The sequence below is a fragment of the Adiantum capillus-veneris genome, chromosome 22 (assembly GCF_014529385.1).
Source record: "Adiantum capillus-veneris isolate H3 chromosome 22, ASM1452938v2, whole genome shotgun sequence".
In the NCBI taxonomy this organism is placed as follows: Eukaryota; Viridiplantae; Streptophyta; class Polypodiopsida; order Polypodiales; family Pteridaceae; genus Adiantum; species Adiantum capillus-veneris.
In genome coordinates this window covers 18,342,504-18,365,824 of record NC_140952.1, presented here as the reverse complement: position 1 = coordinate 18,365,824, position 23,321 = coordinate 18,342,504, and the positions used below count along the sequence as shown (strand labels likewise).

General features: G+C 42.8%; 1 protein-coding gene across 1 annotated transcript in view; it reads right to left on the bottom strand.

Annotated features, from left to right (window-relative positions):
* The window catches only part of HAG2 (histone acetyltransferase of the GNAT family 2), a 65,767-nt gene extending 53,992 nt beyond the window's left edge, over nt 1–11,775 (bottom strand). The window contains exons 1-2 of the mRNA XM_086495459.1: nt 11,554–11,775; nt 10,465–10,506 (exon numbers count right to left, since the gene is read on the bottom strand). Coding sequence (XP_086351585.1) covers nt 10,465–10,506; nt 11,554–11,773 — 262 coding nt within the window. The 5' untranslated portion in view covers nt 11,774–11,775. The remainder of the gene's footprint in view (nt 1–10,464; nt 10,507–11,553) is intronic.
* Nucleotides 11,776–23,321: the final 11,546 nt, after the last annotated feature.

Genomic DNA, 23,321 nt, shown 5'->3' with positions numbered 1-23,321 from the left:
ATAAAAGCACCACATGCCCTCACTCACGGGAGGTACCAATATCAACAAGAGAAGACTTTGCCGCAAGAGATCGCGAGACTACGAAGCATGGAAGTCGCTTTTCCCGCGCAAGAGTGACAGGTATCTATTGTGGATTCGTCATACGAATTGTTTAGTTGTCGCGTGTTTGTGTGGTTTGTTTTGCAGGAATCTCCCGTCTTACGGGAAGGCCCTTTACGGGAAGTACGGCTTCACGCCTAACTCCTTTACGGGAAAGTAGGGCTTCACGCCTAAGTCCCTTACGAGAAAGCACGGCTTCGCGTCTAAGTCCCTTACGGGAAGGAACGGCCTTGTGCCCAAGCCCCTTTACGGGAAAGCACGACCTTCGGGTCTAAGATTACAGAACGGAGGGGTTTCCTCGGGTTCTCGTGCTTGTATAAGAATTCTCCCTGAATAAAAGAATACTCTTTACGGGGGGGGACCAACCCATCTTCTGGTCCCCAATACTGTGTCGATCTTCTCCCTTCTCTCATGTTCTCAAAGAATTATAATTTTCAGATTTTCTAAGTGCTCGTGTACGCTCCCATTTTGTGACAGTGGTATCAGAGCTCGGACTCCTCTCTTTCTCTGCAAAGAAGGACGATTCTAGGAAGAACGGGAAGAACCATGTCGAGCCAAGGGAGAAGCGTTGAAGAGGAGCTTCAACAAGTGCAAGCTCAGCTTGCGGAGTTGCAACAAATCTTACTATTGCCAGACGTCCAAAAGCTTTTGGGCGGAATGAAGAAAACGAATGGAACTAATGCTGCCAAGCATCGAGACAACACTGTTGGCGTGAGACCACAGGAGGCAAGAGAAGAAGAACGTGCCGAGGTGCACAAAGGATCTTCGGATCGGATTGAACGGCCTACTTCAAGGAAAGGCCAAGAAAAAGCGCTCTCTTTGCTAGATGAGAGCAAGGACATCTCTATCTCATCTCCATCTTACTCTCTTGATTATACTTCTACTTCTCGATCATCTCGTCAGAAGAAGGAAGCCGCTACTACTGCCACTACCCTACATCAACCTAAAGATAAGCCTCAATTCAAGAAGCATGGTCGCAAGTCTCAACATCGCATGAGAGTCTTCAAATCGGGCGACAAGGACATCAAGTTCGAAACCTACAACGGACGGAGAGACATCTCCAAAGCACTGTCCTTCATCAGACAGTTTGAAGTCGCCTTTACCAATGGGCACTTCACAGAAAAATCCAAATTATGCCATGTGGGGATGCACCTCAAGGAAACGGCAAGTAATTGGTGGTTAGCCAAGATTCTGGAAGGTTCTCAGGCCAGAACTTGGGAGAGCTTCAAATCTGAATTTTATGAACAATTTCTTCCACCTGACTTTGAGCAAGACATACGGAAGGAATGGGACTGGCTTGCCCAGAAGGAACATGAAAGAGTAACGACTTATGTAGACAAGTATTGGTCGGTTCTTCTGAAGGTCACTCCCTTCATGAAGATTGCCGACGAGGAAAAGAAAAGAAAGTTCGAAGCGGGTCTCCAACCGCAGCTTCGAAAGAGTATGAAGGTGTATCCGCATGATACTCTTCAAAGGATGATGGAGTCAGCAATCATTGCTGAGGATTTGCACTCAACTAGGACGCCCAGAAAGATGGAGCATAGCACTTACCGTGCAAGACAAAGAGGGGTCTACGATGACCAAGGGGGCCAAGGAAGAAAACGTCCTCCATCTAGAGACGATGACCACTCTAAGAAGCCAGAGGGCACTGGCAAGCGAACTAAGTATCTTTCTCCTACTCAACTTCAAACTTTCAGAGAGGAAGGAAGATGCTTCTACTGTGGCGAGAAAGGACGTATGAAACCGGATTGCCCGCTAAAGCAACAACGGCAAGAGAAGGCCTCTACGAGGCCAGAGAAAGCAAGGAAGGAACCCGCACCGCCAAGCTCGAACTCAATTCCAGATGTTCAAGGAAACACAGAAACGGAGAAAGGGAAGCGTCAACTTCTAAAGGGTTGGGGGTCTTTGAACAACTAGCGAATACTGATTCTCTATGATCTAGGATCCACTGATAACTTCATCTCCCTGGATACTGCAGAACGTCTGTGCCTTACACCGGCTCAGCTTGGCACACCGGTTACATCCGGATCCGCATTCGAGGGGTTGACAACCAATGCAACTCCCGTGCAAGGACAGCTCAATCTTCGGATTGGCGAGTACAAGGACCGCAAATCATTTTTTATGGCACCCATCGAGGGATGTGATATCATCTTGGGTATGCCATGGCACTTTCATATGACACCTATTCCCGATTATGTGGAAAAGACCCTCACTTTTGATCATGGGGGTAAGAAAATAAAGATTCAAGCTGATGCAGGAGATTGGCTGTTCCCAATTGTAAGCCATATCTCCATTAAGAAAGAAATGAAGAAGTGTGTTTCTGCTTACTTGATTTTTGCAAAGGATAAAACTAGTAGGGACTCTCTCTCTAGTCTGGAAATTAAGCGTCTTCAATTTATTGAAAAGTACAAGGATTCTTTCACGGAAACACTTCCTGATGAACTCCCTCCGGTACTCCCAGAAGATCACCGCATAGATCTCATCCCGGGTAGCTTGCCTCCCAATCAACCCCCTTATCGGGTAAGTCTTGTTCAGCAAGAGGAAATTTTGAAGCAAGTCAACGAGCTTCTAGAGAAAGGGTTAGTACGGCCAAGTGCTTCACCCTACTGCTCTCCGGTTCTACTGGTGCAGAAGAAAGATGGCACGTTTCAAATGTGCATAGACTATAGGTCTTTAAACAAGATTACGATCAAGAATCGCTTTCCGATCCCCCGGATTGATGATATACTTGATAAGTTGCAGGGTGCAAGTGTCTTTAGTCGCATAGACTTAAAGAGTGGGTATCATCAGATACGGATCGCCCCTGAAGATGTCCATAAGACTGCTTTTTGCACGACCTTTGGACACTATGAATTTTTGGTAATGCCTTTCGGCTTGACCAATGCTCCTGCGCCGTTCAATCGCATGATGGACCGCATTTTCAGCCCGTATCGAGCTTTTACGGGAGTATTCTTTGACGACATACTCATCTTCTCTAAGTCAGAAAAGGAACATCGGAAGCACTTGGACTTAGTGTTTCAAGAATTACGAAAGCATGAGTTGCATGTAAATGCAAAGAAGAGCGAGTTCTTCCTCTCAGAGATACACTATCTTGGCCATATAGTCTCTCACAATCAAGTGAGTATGGATCCTGCCAAGATCCGAGTGGTCGAAGATTGGCCTATTCCCACTACGGTACATGATGTACGTAGCTTTCTGGGATTATGTTCATATTATCGAAGGCTTGTCCGAAGATTTGCTCATGTAGCAGGACCACTTCATGATTTGACAAAGAAGAAGATTCCTTTCAGATGGGGATCGAGACAACAAGGAGCTTTTGATCGGCTCAAGTATTTGCTAAGCCATGGACCTATTTTGATAGTGCCTGACTTAAGGAAACCATTTGAGGTTCACTGCGATGCTTCAGGCGATTGCATCGGAGCAGTGTTAAACCAAGAAGGCCATGCAGTGGCTTATGAAAGCAGACGCCTTAAGGATGCAGAGTTGCATGCATCAATCTACGAAAAGGAACTCTCGGCTGTGATTCACGCCTTATCCAACTGGAAGCACTATCTTCTAGGAGCAGATTTTGTGATCAAGACTGATCACCAGAGTTTGCGGTATTTTCTTACGCAAAGGAAACTATCTGAGAAGCAGATGAGGTGGGCAAACTTTTTGTCTATGTTTCACTTCCAGATCCTTCACACGGCTGGGAGTAAGAATGTGGTCGCAGACGCATTGTCTAGACGGCCAAGGGTGAATGCTATCACTTCGATATATCACCAAGAATTAGAAGCACTACCGGATTTGTATCCAAATGACCCAGACTTCTCCACCATTTGGGGAAAGCTACATCGTGGAGAGAATGAGTTTCCCTATTCCATTTGGGACGGTTATCTCTACCACCATCAGGCCATATGTGTGGCGGAACCATTAAGAAAGAAGATCATGGATGAAGCACACGCTTCGCCTTATGCGGGTCATCGGGGTATTCTCCCTACGACCTTAGCAATGGAAAGATATTTCTTTTAGCCTAGCCTTAAAGCAGACATTGATAAGTATGTCAGGGAATGCTTGGTTTGCCAAAAAGTGAAGTATGATCGGCATAAGACGCCTCGGTTGCTACAACCTTTGCCTGTGCCTAATGAACCTTGGGAAAGTATTGCCATGGACTTCATCATGGATCTCCCTAGAACTCAGACTGGAAATGACACGATCTGGACCATTGTGGATAGGTTTAGCAAGCAAGCACACTTTATACAAGTCAAGAAAACGATCAAAGCAGATCATATGGCTAGGGTCTTTCTAGCACAGATTTTCAAGCATCATGGAATGCCTAAGTCTATTGTGAGTGATCAAGATCCTCGCATGACAGGAAATTTTTGGCGTGCCTTGATGGATAATCTTGGTACAAAGCTGTATTTTTCATCTGCCTACCATCCTCAAACGGACGGGCAAAGTGAGTTAGCCAATTCCACAGTATTGGATATGTTAAAAGCTTATGTGTCAGACCGGCAATCTGACTGGGAGAAATATTTGCCTCTTGTCGAGTATGCGTATAACAATACCATACACTCAACGACGGGGAAAGCACCTTTTGAGATTCTCTATGGTAAGCCTTTGCTTCCACCCATCCTTTTAACTAAGCATAAGATCTTTGCAACAGATGAATTTGTCCGAGATTTGGACACCGCCTACGGGCAAGTTAGGAGAGCTATCCTATGCTCTCAGGAAAAGCATAAGAAAGCTGCAGACAAGCACAGAAGGAATCTAAACTTAACAGTCACACAGTTAGTCTTACTCAAGTTTGAAAAGGCAAGACTTAAGAAACAAGCGTCTCATAAGGGGAAAGTGGTAAAACTTTCTACCCGTTATTATGGGCCGTTTAAGATCATTGAGCGAGTGAATGATGTCGCTTTCCGATTAGAGCTACCGCCTAATTGGAAGATCCATAATGCTTTCCATGTCAGTTTACTCCTACCGTATGTGGGACCGCCTCCAAGCCAACCTAGTGCTGAAGAACCTCTTGAGGTTGAGGAAACAGAAGAAATACTCCAACCGGAGCAGATAGTAAGTCATCAGGAGCGGTCTCTCAGATCCGGAAAGATAACACGGAAGTATTTGGTTAAGTTTAAGAACTATTCGAATCTAGATGCTCAGTGGATGACGCAGGAGGAATTAGCAACTTATCCCGAGATACTGGAGGTATATGTCCAAGCACTACAGTTGAGGTCAACTGTTTAGAAGCTAGAGGGATGTTGCTAATTGGACTATTTTCTTATTTTTAATGATTAATCTTTTTTTATGATATTTTATTATGTGCACTAAGAACTGTTAAAAGATTGTAGCTATAGGAACTGCCATCAGGAACGGACAACTCTGATGTGTCATTTGATGGGTGACGGTAAACATCGCGAAGGAGTTTCCGTAAGTTCGGTGGAAAGGGCCGGGTTACGAGTGCATCTGATGCATCACATGATGGGTGACGGGTGCATCAGTAAGGGGGTATCCCGTAGGCTAAGGAGGAAATCCGAACTGAGTAAGAAAGTACACGTAAGAACGCAAGCACAAGAATAAAGATGGGTTCAATGAAGCTTTTTACGAAAAGCAGGAACAGTCGCGGGAGGGCAGATGCTTTCCCGCGAGGAGTCTGTGTCTGCATTGCATCTGTGTCTTGTCCTCCACCCGGGGACGCCTGGAATGTGTCCGTGTAGCATTGTTTTCACTAACGGAGTGAGTTTTTAAAGTTTGAACAGATTCACACTTTATTTTATAAAGTGACCGTAAAATAAAGTGACCGGTCACTTTTAAGTGACCGGCCTCTTTATTAATAAAATAAAGCAGCCACTTAGAAGATAAAGCAACAAACCAGCCAGCGAATTCTCTCTCCCTATTTCAGGTAGAACAGCGCAAATAATAATAATAATAATAATAATTTTATTAAAAAAAAACGACCGCGATCTCTACGCGAGCAGTTATTCGTGCCGTGGCCAGGGAGCTATAAAAGCACCACATGCCCTCACTCACGGGAGGTACCAACATCAACAAGAGAAGACTCTGCCGCAAGAGATCGCGAGACTACGAAGCACGGAAGTCGCTTTTCCCGCGCAAGAGTGACAGGTATCTATTGTGGATTCGTCATACGAATTGTTTAGTTGTCGCGTGTTTGTGTGGTTTGTTTTGCAGGAATCTCTCGTCTTACGGGAAGGCCCTTTACGAGAAGTACGGCTTCACGCCTAAGTCCCTTACGGGAAAGTATGGCTTCACGCCTAAGTCCCTTGCGAGAAAGCACGGCTTCGCGCCTAAGTCCCTTACGGGAAGGAACGGCCTTGTGCCCAAGCCCCTGGGTTTCCTCGAGTTCTCGTGCTTGTATAAGAATTCTTCCTGAATAAAAGAATACTCTTTACGGGGGGGGGGGGGACCAGCCCATCTCCCCCCCCCAGCCCATCTTCTGGTCCCCAATACTGTGTCGATCTTCTCCCTTCTCTCATGTTCTCAAAGAATTATAATTTTCAGATTTTCTAAGTGCTCGTGTACGCTCCCGTTTTGTGACAGACCTCTACAAGTGTTGGGCTGAATTTTGGAAACATTGGGCTGATAATTGATTTGCTGAACACCTCTTCGCCACATCTCTTCCCAAGCGGCAGCAAACGGCACCGTTCCAAGTTTTTCTTGCTCGCTGGAGAATTTTCTTTACGCTGGCCAATTTTGCACATTGTTTTTTTTAGCGCTGACAACCGTTATAAGTTGAAACCTTAACTTATTAAAATACCAAGTGGCCGGCCAAAGTGGGCTGGCCTGCCCCAAATTTTTAAAAGAAAACAACCTCATATGAAATTACCCTTGCAATTCAACTTCTGTACAAACACAAAACATGCCAGATAGATAGAGATTTCAGAGATTCAACATTGTCTCTCTCCCGTTTGCTACTCGCGCTGGCAAGTTTCTCGCATGTGTGCCATGGCTGACGACGCCTTCCATGTTCCGATCCCTTTTCTCTCGTACATGGACGAGATTTCCGAAGAAATTTTGCCAGAACGCGAAGTGATCATCATATTCGATACTCCAGAACCCGAGATTTGTTACCCGACCCCAGAGCCAGAACCCGTTTTAAACATAATTTCCACTCCCGGAGTACCCGTCCCAGCGCCTGTTCGAGAGTTCCCTTTGAGGCGTAACCATGTTGAATTCTCACGACGGAGGTGGTCAATCTAACGACGCCCTTACTCTTATCAAGGAGCAGATGGTCACACTTTCCACAAGCCTCGCATCACTACATACTCGTTTGGATCATATGCAGACCCAAAACACTTCCCGGAATCATCCTACAACTTCTCGGACTACACATGCTGATTCAACACCTTTGTCTACAGCTTCAGTGGACGAACCGAACGAACCAGATCCAACTGATGAGGTAGACAATCGCGAACTTCAATTACTTTATAAAATTCTTAATGCTGCACAGAAGAAGAAGCTTGATGTTAAACTGTTGGAACCGTATAATGGTCGCCGCGACAAGCACGTGCTGGACCAATGGATATTCAAAATGGAGGTCTAATTGTCCAACACAGACTTAGTCGAGAGTAAAAGAATTGCACTTGCTAGTTCTCTGCTCAAGGACACAGCATTTCTTTGGTGGCAACGAAGGATTGCTAATGGTAAACACACCTTCTTGGGATAAATTCCGAAGTGCTATTTGCAAGGCGTTCAAACCTGCCAATTCGGATTTTCATGCCCGGTCCTCTCTTCGCCACTTGAGCCAGACATGTTCCTTGGCCGCGTACATCACAGAGTCCCAAAGACTAACTCTAGAGATAGAGGATCTCAACCCCTCTGGTAAACTTCACAGCTTTATCGACGGCAACCTGAAGGACGATGTACACAAATACAACCCTACCACCTTAGATGTTGCAATTGCCTATGTGGAGCGTCTTGGCGATAATTGATGCTCCACATGGAATTTTTTTCCTGGTGATAGATCTTCAAGCAGCGCTCGCTTTTCACAGCGCGATCGCAGAGAAATCTTTTTAGCCAAAGTCAACAGCAACAATCTCAGTTCAGACAGCAAGCAGTGGAGCCTTATTCAACTTCAAGGTTCTACTCTCAAGATTGACAATCTCAAAGCAGATCTTCTTTAAAGGCTCCACTTGATCGTGGTAAAGGACGTGAATTTTCTCAAGATCGGCGTTCCAATACTCAACAAGGCTCTTCATCAAATGCTTCTTGGACTTCAAAGAAGGAAGGATTATGTACAATTTGCGGTGGTGACCATAGATGGTATCAATGTCCAAAGAGACCAAATCCGTCTAATTTGAAAAGAAATTCCAACGCGGAAACACCATCGAATGCTAAATAACCAACTTCTGCTAAGAATAAAGGAAAATTTGTGGTCAATATATTCAGATACGACTATTCTTATGAAGCATGCTCGGTATGGTTCATCAGTTTTGGAACCTCGTTCAAAGCAAGTTCTGAGCCTTCTTGGAACTCTGAATGGTCTCTCCATCAACATTTTGGTGGCCAACGGATACTCGAATAATTTCGTCAATACTCAAATAGTTCAACAACTTGGCCTACCAACTCAGAAGACATCTCACTTATATGATTCCGAGTCTAAAGACGACTATGCTTTCTTTGATTCTGTATCGGATGATGATATGTCAATTACAAGTCATGAAATCGCAGTTTCTAAAGACGATTCTAAAGAATTTTGGGATTCATTATTAGAAGATGATTGCAATCTCAATCCAAAATTCTCTCCAGTGATTAGTAACATTGAAGTTACCCTCTCTTAAGAATGTCTTGAGAAGATTTACTCTTCACCAACTATTTCACAATTATTGGAAGATTTTGAACCAGACGTCTTACATCACATGAAGAATTTTGAAGATCAACCTCTTGTTGCAGTCAACCTGACTATGCCAGATTCCTCTAAAAAGTCTTTGAACAATGCAATAACATGGGATTTAGGAATCAAAGCAAAAAGGTTTCGCAAGAAGCAAAAGTTCAAGACAAAGGTTTCAGATAAATTAAAGACTGAAGATTTTCGGAAATTCAATGCTTTTCCAAAGTTCTATCAACATCAAAAGTCATTTCTTTGACTCGGGCTCTCATTTTAAATGGGAGGGAATATCACGATTGTGACATCTACTCCTAGTTGCAAATACACAAAGTGCAATGCCAAGGAGAACCCCTATGCTTGGATGGTCATGACCCTTCGCTCAAGAGACGTGCATCTTCGCCAAAAACCACACTCTTTCAACGACTGGTCACACTCCTTCAACGATTGGTCACACCCCTTCGCTCTACGGTTGCGGCTCTTCATCCAATGGTTGCAGCTCTTTGCCGAAAGAATGTGTCTTTACGAAGTCGCGTCTCTTCACCATGAGATGTGTCTTTTCATTTGTGTCTCTTCGTCTCCTATGTAAGAAGCCTATTGTACTCAGTTTTCAAGCATTCATTCAATCAATCAAACACATATTTAGTCTCTTGAGTCTCAGTTTGATCTTAAGTATAAAGTTTAAGTCTTAATTATAGGATTAGCACCACTAGTCCTCACAACTAGCGATCAACAATCCGAGCCGATCCGGCAAGGGAAGGGCTGAAAACGAATAACGCTAAGGCCGATCTACTTGGAACAGATGGCAATGGACAGAGATCTGAAAACGCTGGCTGAAAACAATGGTGCTGATATGAGAACGTTGATGTTGATCTGAAAACGTTGAGGCTAATCTGAAAGCGCTAATATTGATCTAGCGATTCCCAACAAAACGTTGAGACTGATCTGTAAACTGGAATCGCTAGGGTGCTCTTATGCTGGCGCCAGGTGATTTGCAACTTGTTCAAATGCTTGGCTGCCCGGTTCCCTTTATAGGGCTGAAATTGGACTTATAAATTTACTAAGGCTTAGGTGGGGCAAATTGTCCACCAAACCCAACAAAGTAAATCATAAAAATGATTTATTAATAAATTGGACTAGGGAGTCAGTTTTTGGGTCGAAATGCGGAAAATTTGTCCACCCAAGAATCCGATCGACGCGAGGAATGGCTCGTTGGATTCCTCTAGAAAATCTAATCTAATGGACTCGTCCAGACATGCACTTCCTACGAACAGGCTCACAAAATTGCCAATACTAATCCTCCTAGGATTCTAGACACTCCTATCTAGGAAGAAGGGGAAAACTGGCTCTAGAAGTCGATAAAGCATGTCCACGTGACACATAGAGCCATGTGCACGTCTCTCTCTCTCTCTCTCTCTCTCTCTCTCTCTCTCTCTCTCTCTCTCTCTCTCTCTCTCTCTCTCTCTCTCTCTTCAAACAGTATGTGATAATGTGTGTCAATTCATGCAGATAATTTTATCAAGAGCTCAAGAAAAGGAGACACTCACCAAGCCGTATTGCAATACAACTATTCGGATCCTTTGCCAAATCTGCATGTAAAAAATTGAGCATAAAAATCTCATTAACAAACACAAACAATACTAACTATTAACCCCATTGCTGAGAGAAATGAAAAATGCTCTTAGCTTGGCCCTAATAAATGACGACAAGAAACATCTACTTCTATAGAAAGAATGATATTGAATGAAAGTCACGGAGCCCAATATCATAAGAGTTCAAGATCGACCAAGAGAATGGTAAAGTATTGACACAGAGTTGCACATTAATTCAAAATTCAAGATTCCAACAAGATGAATACAAAATCTCTTATATATAGAAGAGGAACTACAAATTTGCAATCAAGTCTACCAAACAAATGCATAAGCAAGATGCGCATTATTAGAGGTGTCACAGTCTCTATCCAGCTTATCACATGAAGAAAAGTGGTATCATTTACACAAAAATGTTAATTATTAACAAACCCTTTTCTCTCTCCAATGAGTTGGCATAATGGCATACTTGTGCTTACACTCGTGCACGCATTGCTTTGGACCTTCGGTACTAAGATTAAGCTTCAAATGCAACCTCTCCATCTCTTAGTTCCAAGCTCAAAATTCTTTTCACTCTTTGTCAAAAGAGAGATATCAAAAAAGTTGATGTACAGATGATTGTGAACTTTTGAATATGTCTCCTCCTTCATTCCTCACGATGAATTCATTGGCATAGTAGCTACTTAGCCTGATTCTCCTACCCCAAATAAAGCAAACACTGCAAGCTTCTTATAGCTCTATGTACTAGGGAACATATGCAGAACCTCGCAGTATGTGCAAGCTGAACTGGCCTTGTTTCTACAACTGTACTGAGTAGCGTATTCAGTAGTCAAAATTTTGACCTCATCGTCCCTTACGTTTCAGTCTATTTGGAATTGCAACGAAATCTCTCTCTCTCTCTCTCTCCCCAGCTCCAGTGAAGGTATGCGTAACCTTACGTCTGGTAAGCGCAACCCTAAATCCACCCAAAAGGTGCGATTCCTGCCTATCAAAGCCACAGTTTCCTCGGATCCAATTGAAGGGAAAAATAGAAGCTTTAGCATTCACCTGCAGAGAAGGAAACCTTGCGCTGTCGCTTCGCGGGGTTGGGCAACTCGCTATCATCCTTGGATGTCATGGCGGGAGCAGCTTCAGCAGCAGTGTTTTCCCGCCTTCTAAACAAAAAATGTGAAGCAGCTCGTTTCGTTCCAGCTAAAGGTAGCGGCTCTCGTTGTATGCGACAGTGTCCGGGCCGTCCAAGACAGCAACGTAAACCCGGCAAAAACATCTACCAACATAATATGGCGGAGGTAGCAACCCCCCACACGTGTCTCTATCTGCGATGAAGGCTAAATGCCAAAGCGAGAGAAGCACGCCATAAAGAGGGGGAGCGAGAGAGAGAGAGAGAGGCTGCCGAAGGCGGTCGGCCGTACTCGTATGGTTTAATATGTAGAATTTTCACTTAGGAATTGGCTTAAAGGGATTTATGTATGTTTTCGAGGATGAAGGTTTTCAAACACTGATGCAAGGTAAAACAAGAAAACCAAAGGTAGATGGCGGCCGCTTTCTTCCTGCATAGAGCGAGCAAAGGGAGGCCACTTTCTTCCTACATAGAGCGAGCAAAGGGAGAGGAGCAAGCATGCCGAGGTAGAAGAGAGAGAGATTGGAGTTCTCAATTGAACATAAATAATTTTTGTGGGTGTGTGTGCATATGCATGTGTGTGTGTGTGTGAGAGAGAGAGAGACAGAGTCCTTGAGCATGAAGTTTCCTTTGCCTCTTCTCCTCCATCCTCCACCACTTGTTTTTTTGCCTCTTCTTCTTCAAAGTGCACCTTGTTGTTGTCAACAAAGAGAGAGAGAGAGAGAGAGAGAGAGAGAGAGAGAGAGAGAGAGGGTTTGGCCATGCATGAGAGAGAAGGAGACAGGGACTGGGCGACAATTAACGTGGTTGTTGTCCGCACAAAGAGAGAGAGAGAGAGAGAGAGAGAGAGTTGCTTGGCATGAGGTCTTCTCGCTGCTATTGTTGGAAATAGGGTTGCATGGAAACACACACAGCTTGGAGAAGACGAAGAATCTCAAGGCTTGCTTAGTGCACAAATGAAAGATAATGATGGGCGTATATACAATGCACGAAGGAAAAAAAAACCTCCTAGTGAGGGAAAAAATGCCCTGGCGGGCCTAACTGTGTTCACACATATCACTACCGCATATGTATGGTAACAAATTCCCCCTGGGAGTGATGCGATCAACAAGAGCTTGGACATAGAGTATAGGGAAGTGTCATGTCCCGAGAACATGATCAATCCACAAAGCGGAGTAGGCCCAAAGCTTTGTGGAAAGCTTCGAACTTCTCACAAGACAATGCCTTTGTGAAAAGGTATGCAAGGTTGTCCTTTGTTGGCACATAGGCCAAGTTGATCTCTCTAGTTGAGAGTCCCTCCCTGACATAGTGACAATGCACCTCAATGTGCTCTGTGCGAGCATGAAAAATTGGGTTCCTCACAACTACCAATGCGCTCTGACTAATAGTGTAGATGATGTTGGCAGTGTCCTGTCGAAACACCCAAATCATCCATAAGGCGTATGAGCCATACACACTCGACCGTACCTGTGAAGACTGCCATGTACTCAACCTCACAACTGGAATTGGCACAGTAGGTTTCTTCTTGCTTAACCATGATATGCATGAGTTGTCGAGCATGAAACAAAAACCACTCGTGGATACTCGTGTGTCATAACAACTAGCCCAATCCGAGTCCGAAAAAGCATGTAGATCTGGCGGCAATGATCCCCCCTTGGGATAAAACAAGCCAAGATACAAAGTGCCACTCAAGTAGCAAAAAAATCTCTTGACAGTCTGCCAATGCTTAGACCGTGGGCTATGCATAAATCTGTTGACCTGTGAGACTACAAACTAAATATTTGGCCTTGTATTGCATACATAAATAAGGCATCCAACAACACATAGGCTATGTCTTTCTGTTGTGCATAACCTTTTGCAACTAGTCGAGCCTTATAGCGATCAATCTCACCATTTGGCTTGTGTTTCAACCTGTAAACCCACTTAGTACCAATGGCCTTTTTGTCAAGACGCAAATCACATAAAGTCCATGTGTCATTTTCTATAAGTGCATCATATTTTGATTGCATGGCAGCCATCCAATTTTCAAAATTATGTGTTTCATCAAAAGACAGAGGCTCCTCTACATCACATAAGTTAGAAATAGCCAAAGCATAACAACATGATGCATGAGATGCATGGTGAGAACCTCAATGAGTATGATTAGACAAAGGTGCATCCAATTTACTATCGCGCAAAGTATGCACCAGCCATTTTGGCATACCTCTAGCTTGCTCATTCTCAGCCCTTTCATCAAGTATAGTACATCATGTACATCAACATCAGAAATAGACTGATTTATAGCATTTTCAGAAACCCCCATAGGCTATACATTTGCCTCATTGGAATTTACATTTAAGTTTCCACCACTGAAAAGAGGCAACAAATTGTCATCAATGTCCTGCGAGCTTACATTATTGTCTCTAGTACATGACAACAAAGGCTAAACAAAATCTTCCACAAACACAACATCACGTGAAACCAAGATACGCTTCGTTTGTGGATGGTATAACCTGTAACCTTGCTTTCAATACTATAACCAACAAAAATTTATTTGACATCCTTATCATCCAATTCTCTGTGTTGCGTTTGTGGCACTAAAACGTAAGCCAAACAACAAAAAACATGCATGTGATCAATAGATGGCTTTTTATCATGCCATGCTTCATAAGGAGTCATAGATTGCAAAGCTTTTGTAGGACACCTGTTAAGTACATAAGTAGCACATATGATGGCCTCAAGCCAAAACGAATGTGGCAAAGCTTGACGATTGGCCATACATCATGACATCTTTGTAAGTGACATGTTCTTTCTTTCAGCAACACCATTTTGTTGAGGCGTATAGGCACTGTACATTGGTGTTTTATCCCACGACTAGCCAAAAATGCATTAAACTCATGAGACATATACTCCCCCCTCGATTGGAATGGAGGGTGCCCATAGTACATTTAGAGACATTTTCAGCCATATACAGAAATTGGTTGAAGCACATAAATACTTCGAACTTAGCTTTAAGCTTATACACCCATGCATGCGTGGAGTAATCATCAATGAAAGTCACAAAGTAAAGGTAATTGCCCAAGGATGGAGTTTGCATAGCCCACAAACATCACTATGCACAAACTGCAACTTGCAAGTAGCCCTTACTAAACCATCCTTTGGAAACTTTGAACGTTGCATCTTACCCAAATATACGGCCTTCACAAGCATGCTTTACAGGTGCTTTAAGAGGTGGCAAAGAAGCAACCATATCAAATTTCTACAAACGCGGCAAATTGGCAAAATTTAGATGCCCAAAATGTGCATGCCAAAGTTTTTCATCTAAAACAGCCTTCTCCATTTGCAAAATTCTACCCACACTTGTCATACAAAGTGAGCTTATACAGCCCACGACAAAAAATACCAGATGCAACAATTTCATCACCAAAACTGAGATCATGAACTATATATTTACTGTCATAATAACTAATATCTAATTCTCCTAAATGATTTTCTCATGTTAAACTAATCATTTAATATGGGAAAGTACCAAGGGAGAAAAAGCTAGAATATTGATTAGGCTGACAGACCGGTCACAGTAGGGATCCAAAGGAGGGAAAATAGGAATCCAAAGGGAGGGTCGTCTGCAAAAGAGCAATGTGCATCAATGGCTTTCAAAGACCCTAACGTTCAACCCATTAAGACTTCCAAAATGCTAAGGTTCCAAAATTCAAAGGTAATGTCCAATGGCCAAAGTGTGGGGGAATTGGATGGTCTTGGGGAAGACTAAAAAGTCTTCCCACATCCCTATCAAGGAGGGGGCGAGCCATATTAGTAGGGGATGAGAGAGAAACACACACGCACTCTTGCAAGCTCCCTTTACACAAAGGGCATAGTGGACACGTGTCAACTCCCTAGCTCAGTTGCCCCCAAGGTACATTCAAATCCTCTTGGATGGCCATAGAGGTGGACCAATGAGAATTACCCTAGAGTAAATTTAGTTTAATTGATTAAAAACACTTGATAAAAGAACCAATAGAAATTAGTCTCTCTGGAAGACTATTGGACAGTCTCCCAAGGGGTCCAATGAGCATTCAACAACCCAATGGCTTGCCTCATTCCTATTGGCCAAAAAACTAAGAGGTCCAATGAGAGTTTAACTGCATTATTTAAATACCTAAAGCTCTCACGAAAGGAGAAAGGGGAACACATGTCACAAGGCTATCACTTATGCTTCTTAATTGTCATTGGCTAAGCTTTGCAGGGGCTAATAGGATGCCAGCATGAGCAAATAGCAAAAGGGGTCGACCAAGAGAGAGAGGGGGCTGATTTTTGCGAGGCATTATCACACACACTCTCGCACAATCTCATGTGTGAAGTAAAGAAGACTATCTCCTTCTCAAACTTTAATGGAAAGCTCGTCATCTACTCCAAGCTCATGAGAAGGGAGGCCTACACCAACAACTCTTGGCTTTGTGATGCAAATCCAACCAAGAGCCAAGCTCCAATGCATGCTCATCTCCTCTACCATGCTAATTACTGAGCTATGTTAAGCTATTAAGATTGATTATGTGAGGAGACATACTTCTATCTCGTAAGAATACTCCTTCTTCCTCTCGATCTACTCTCATAACCCGCTAGCTCTCACCATCTTTGAAGGCGTGTGAGGTCTTGGGTCTAAGACCATGAGGAAATTGGTGTCGTGTTTTTGCAGCAATCAGCACAATCTTTCTAACTCCCTTGACCGGATAAGAGGTATTGTTGGCACAAGTGAGCAAATTCCCATGAGGGACATCGTTGAGAGAGGTAAACAAGTCACGATGAGAGGTAATGTGCTTTGTAGGACCACTGTCAAAGTACCACACATAAGAATCTCTAGCAACTGACATACATGCATCATGGATGGAAGGATCATAAGTGCACTCTGCACTAAAAGCCCATTCTGCATACACATCAGCATCACAATCTCCTTTCACAGGAGACTCTACAATAGTTGCACTTGTAGTGGAACCAACCTTTTTCTTCTTAGCCTCTTTTGCCTTCAATTTTGGACACAGCTTGATCGAGTGATCATTAGCTTTAGAATAATGAAAACTCATCTTCATTTTGCCCTTTTCACTAGAATTCTTAAACGAGGTGTTGTCAGCAAAAGCACTGGAAACAGGTGATTTGCCACTCACCGAAGAAACCACGAGCAGTGGCTACATTTGCTATTACCACTTTTTCTTTGAGCAGCAATAAAGGCATGTTCAACTGCACGCAATTTAGCCCTGTATTTTCTTGATGTGACCCTTGCAATAGCATGTGCATAATGCATCAAACTTGACAGCTACAATCTTTCCTTGGGCCATAAATCTCCAAGTACTAGCAAAAGTCTAGTAAGAATATGGAGAAGCATCAAGAACAGTCTGCACGAGGGAACCGTTAGAAATGACTTCGCCTGCAAAAATAAGTCGCTCATTAATATCCTTGATACCAGCAAGGAAAGTGTCCATTTCACCTTCTTCGTGCATAATCTTGGACTCCAACTCTTTATGCATCAATGCAATTTTAGCCTCATTGTGCGACTTGCATAAAGACCAGCTAGAATATCCCAAGCCTGTTTTGATGATTTAGCTGAACGAATATGAGGAGTGATAGTGCGCTTCATAGATAATGCAATCAATGCATGAGTCTGCGCATCTCTAACATCCCAACGAGCTTGTCAGCCATAGGCAAAACAGTTATGGCAGCAACAACCCTACCACCAAAACTTACAACATCCTCAAGATCGCATGTGTACTCATAACTAGGGCATACATCAATGCCTTGCACAACATTCCAAACTTCCTTTGACACAAGAACATGTTGCATCATGTAAGCCCACATTGGGTAATTGTCCCCATCCAACTTATCCTCAATAGTAGCAAACATCTTGAGCGCATCTTTGTTGTTGTCAACCATGGCGAATGCCTGCACTTGATGTGAAAACTGTTCGAAAAGAGGAGAAATGAAGTTGGACTAATGCGTTCTATATAGCACAACCTGAAGAAGACTGTAAGGTACCTACTATCCAAAAGATGACACTAACACAAATTCAGCGCAAAATGAAAAAATTGAATGTGCAATACTGCTTGTAGTGAAAACAGAGGCCGAATGGAAAATTTGAGCAGATTTAGCTCTACAAGTCTACTCAAAGTATTTGTCAACCTGTTGATGCTCACCCTTGCTCACAAAAATATGCAAAAGTGAGCAGGCGTGTGGTAGCGATGATGGCGACTATGCCCGGGAGGACGAAACCTGCTCTGATACCAATTTTTGGAATTAGGGTTGTAGGGAAATACACACAACTTGGAGAAGATGAAGAAGATCAAGGCACGCAACAGGGAGTATGCATTGCTTAGTGCACAATGAAAGATGAGTTAGCTCTAGAGTGATAGACGTATATACAATGCATGGGGTGGGGAAACCTCCTAGTGAGGAAAAAATGTCCCAACAATCCTAAGTGTGTTCGCACACATCACTACCACATATGTAAAGTAATAGGTTTTGAGTGAATTTTATTGTTTCATTATGTTCAACACTAACTTTTTGAAATATCAACCTGCCATCAGCATACTTAACATATGTTATTTTACTTGGTATGTCGTGCAGTGCATATGGACACGCATATAGGTGATATGTAGTGGTTATTTTATCTCAATGTCAAGTAATAGGTATGTTTCTAGTTTTTGATTTCATAATTACTTTTTTTTATGTCAGATGAAAATGGCTTTGGTAATAATATTTATTTGATTTTCCTTCTTGTTTGAGTGACCATACAATTTACATAATTGTTAAACTTGTTCCAAGCCATAAAAGATAATCAAAACGATTGTAGATAAAATGAATCTACAACAAGCATTGGACTCAAAGAAATGAGTGCACGCTTAGTTAGTGTAGCTAGTAAATGCCCTTACACTTGATGAATTTTGTGAGACAAGTGATGGCTACAACATCTGCTCTCTAAGATGGTTTACTCAACAGTATCTAGATTTACAGAGGCTCGCATTAGCATTATACAAGACCTCATAGAGAGACATGGATAAAATACATCATTGATATAATCGCTAGAGGATCAAAACGAAAAAATCCAATCGGGTTAGGAAGAGTGACATGCAAGCCTTCTTTAGCAAGAAGATATAAAAAAGATTGTTAAAGCTCAAGGGAATGCTCAATGCGGTCCCATCATTTATTATGTTTTTTAGGTATTTATTTATTCTTGGTAGGGCAATTTACCAGGTGAGGTACTTAAGGTTCCAAAATTGCTATACAAAGAGACCCTTAGTCCCCCATTGTATAGTCATCTAATTCATTGCCAAGTTGGTTAGTTTAGAGCAAACGCTCTTTCTCTTTCTCCCTCTCTCTCCCTAATTCTACACTTTTGCATCATCGACTTTGACAAAGTTTGTGTGTCTATTGTTCATGTCAAAGAACCCATAAAGACTTTTAGGCATCTTCAGCAAACATTAATGAGCTCATTTTTTGTTGGGGTAAAGGGGCGTGCCTCTTACCCTGGCCAAACACGCCAAAGGTGTTCGACCACCCAGCACTTGTACACACTTTATTCGTTACTAAATAGAAGAATAAGTGGCTCTCTCTCACATAGTGTGTTGAGTTGCTCCACCCACATCATATGTGTTCTCTCTCTCTCTCTCTCTCTCTCTCTCTCTCTCTCTCTCTCTCTCTCTCTCTCTCTCTCTCCCCACATATGGACCACATTCACGCACTCGCAATTGGTATTAGAACTACAAGTTAGCGATGGCCGAGAGTATGGCGGCGTTGAGAGCTCCGAGGCAAAAGTTTGCTCACTCTCACTGGTGGAGAGATCAAGAATCTTGAAAGCTTTGTGAGAACACAATGGGGGTTTGTGAGCTCAGTTGAGAGTGATGTATGCTTTTATGGAAGCTCAGAAGAGAGCGTGGAAGATAGTTTGTAGGTGAAGGTGCTGCTTTAAAAATTGTGTGCACAACAACATTGTTTTGCATGTTGTTTTTCTTCTTGTAGAATGCATATCTAAAAATTTTGCTCATCCACGCCCCTCCATTTCAACGTGCTCTACAACTTTGCAAAAGAAACTTTTTGCAAATTCTTCACCGATTTGTTGATATTCAGCCTAGAGTGGCGTATGTAGAAAATTTTAGTTTTTTAATTTTTCGCGCAGTGTGCGAGTTTAATGCACTTTTGGCAGCACGACAAGTGCTCAAAGTTGGGTGCATAACTTTTGAGGTTAAAGATGCAATTTTATCTTATGCAAAGCTTGAGGTTTGAGGTTTTGGTAGATTTGGGTAAAGAAAAAATGGGTAGATTTGGCCAACAAATACCATTTCCAACGGAGGCAAAGTTGTTGGCATTAGTACTAAAGGTGGATCTTCTTTCATAGGTTTTCATAGGACACTTGGTAGTGATTTTGTGCTTCCATTCATGGTCTCTATGGATGAATTTTCATATGGTTATGGTGCATGGTTGATGCCCATTGTACATGCATTTCGACGAGCACTTTTGAGTGTCGGTGAGCTCTCCTGAGAGCACTGTTTCCGCATTGATCAATCTTCTGATTTGCATGTGCTTATTTATGCGTAGTCACTCCATTTATGTTAGCTGAGTGTGGAGTGCCATTGTATGCACATTGCGGAGCCGTTTTGGCATTTCTACTCATTGGCATTGTGTAGTGTTATGGTTTATGGTTTTGTCATCTTTCACTGACTAAAGTGGTCAAGGTTTACTCCCATTTTGCCATACTTTTAGTTGATAGATTTCTTGGGTCAGTTTATAGTGTTCAAGATCATCTCCCACTTTGGCATCTTGGATGCGGTTTATGGCTTGAGAGTTTGCATTGAGATTTTTCTCATTTTGCAAGGGAGACTTTGTTTGATTTTCCTAGATTTCTCGTCATAGTTTTTGCTTGGTTGCCATACACTCTTTTGATGTATTTGCTATCATTGGATTGAGACAGTGATTCTCTCTTGTTTTGGTCAACTTTGCTCCCACATTGACAGGCATATGGTTGTTTTTGAACATGGTTTGGTGTTCTTGTATCCACTTTTGCAAGAGTGACTTGTGTATGCTTGCAATGTCTACATGTAGACTTATGGTATCATTGTTTTTTATCAATAAATATTCCGATCGTGAGTCTACTACATACAGTTTATATGTAGTCACTTGTTATGGGTTCCATGTACATTTGCCAGTTGAGACTTGGATCAGTGCGACATTCGTAGAGCACAGTGTGGTTACACTGATACATGAGATTTTATGCTTTGATGCGCTTGAGTACTACGAGTGCTGGCTTCTGAGAGTGTTTTCTCCCCACAAGGATCCTTTTGTTCCAAATTTGATGCACTTCTCTTTGGCATTGGTTTATGCACATTGCTCTTGTACATCTATAAATCCATAGCTTCAATAATGGTAGTTGATATGTGTGACAGTTCTGAATCGACGACGATGACTCATATGAGACATCATTCTCGTACATGTTGACATTTGAGATGTTGGCATTGTGGTCACATAGGGCACATTAGAGGGCGTTCTTACGCATGAGACAGCGATGCAGACGTATGCATGGTGCAAAAACAATTTTGACACATATTAGAGAGGTGACTTTGTATGCTAGTGATGGCAATGTCACGTTTACCTCTATTGTTTCTCTTGCTTTTATGTCTAATAGAGATGCCCTTGCTCTTGATGGTTTCTAGATGAGTATGCAATGTTCTATGCCACATCATGTCGTGAGTGGTTTAGCACTTTTGTTAGTGGGAGCCTTGGTTGTGTGCATCTAGCGAATGGATCAACATATGACATAGAGGGTGCAAGAGATATATGCTTGTCATTAACCAGTGGTGTATCTTATATGCTGCGACATAAGCATTGTGTTCCTAAGATTGCATCTCGGTGAGACAAATGAGAGATAGTGGATGTCAGCTACTGCTTAGAGAGTGATTCTTCCACATGCATTGCAATTTGACAGTCATTGTTGTGAGAGGATCCAAGATTGGCTTGGTCTACCCTATGCATGTATCTAAGGTGCAAGATGACATAGTCTCAATTACATTACAGTCACGTCATTGAGAGATTAGACACATATCTTTCATGGATGAGCTCTTGAGTGTTGTGCACGACATGTCTGTAGATGCAGAGTTAGAGTGTCCATGCTCTAGCGAGACACGACAATTGATCCTCTTAGGACAGAGATGCCTCAAACCATGGAGATGAGCGATATGGAGTTCTTTATTATGCTCGTGCTAGAGGCTGATACGGTGATGCCAACACATGTGGATGTAGTCCCTATGGATGATGAGAGAGTGATGATTACCATGGAATCATGCTCGTGCGTCCATACATGACTTCAAAAATAGGGTTCCAAAAATTAAATAAAAATAAAGGGAAAGAAACAAACAACTAAGGTTGGCAGTGATGCAGTTTCGATGGAGTGAGCATCGAGATACCTGTTGCGGATAGATTGGCAGAGGTCACTGCACATGGCGTTGATGCACACATGTTTTTCACCAGCCTTCAAGACTCTCATGTATGACCACTTAGTATTGAGACCAAGATATAGCAATTGTAGTGGGAGCATTTGCAATTGAGATTGCCAGTCGTCTGATGACTAACACTAGCATGATGCATCAGGAAGTAGTGCAGATCATTACAAGATACTTGTAGGGTATGCATGTTGATTCTAGCAGGGATATATGATTTTGCACACTGCTAGAGTCTATACGACAGCGTGCATCGGCTTCGAGAGAGCCAATGGGTATAGGTTGAGACAAGATTTCTCCCTATACCTCTCGTACATACTACTAGGTCCTATAGTAGTACCACTTATTGACACATTCGTCTTTAAGTGGGAGAATGCTGGGTAAATGCGGTGCATCTCTTACCCTGACTGGAAATGCCAAAGGCGTCCGACTGCCCATCACTTGTACGCACCTTATTCTTTACTAGATAGAAGAATAAGGGACTCTCTCACACATATTGTGTTTTGATCCACCCGCATCCTGTGTGTTCTCTCTCTGCCTCCTTCTCCCTCTCTGCACGCACACCGCATTCGCGCATTCACATTTTTTTTAATCACATTGGGCATTCTTATTGAATCTATCAAACATAGAAGGAAACTTAGTTCAAGGGCATATGGATTTAGCCATGAATATAGTATTCGAGGAATTTCTTTCTTCTTGTCTACCAATGTGTACTACTATCAAGAATATAAAGGTCAACCAAAAAACTCTTTTGCAATCGAAATAGCATTCATGTGAGGACAAGGGTTGCCGACAAGAGACAAAGAGCCCATATGGCATTTGGAATGGGCCCTTTGAGTTGATGGCTATAGAGGGGTTGGTTGGAAGGCGAAACAGATGCCATAATCCGCATCCTCACCTCGATATCTAAGCTCAAGGTTGTGATCTTGGGGAAGTGGAGAAAGGTTGTGGGGAAAATTTTCTTAGAAGAGGGAAAAGGGAATGCAATGCATGCAAGCCCATTCCTATAGCAAATAAGTCGCGGATAATTGAGTTGGACAAGCCGTGGGAAACCCAGCTTGCACACAAGGAGGTGCTAACATCGACCTACATAGAAGGGGCTACAGAAGGGCTTGATGCGGTGGCCTCTTGAGGGGAATCCATTCTTGTCACTACAAGGTCTCCATTTAAGGACTTCATAAGCCACAACGATCACCTCTCTCTCTCTCTCTCTCTCTCTCTCTCTCTCTCTCTCTCTCTCT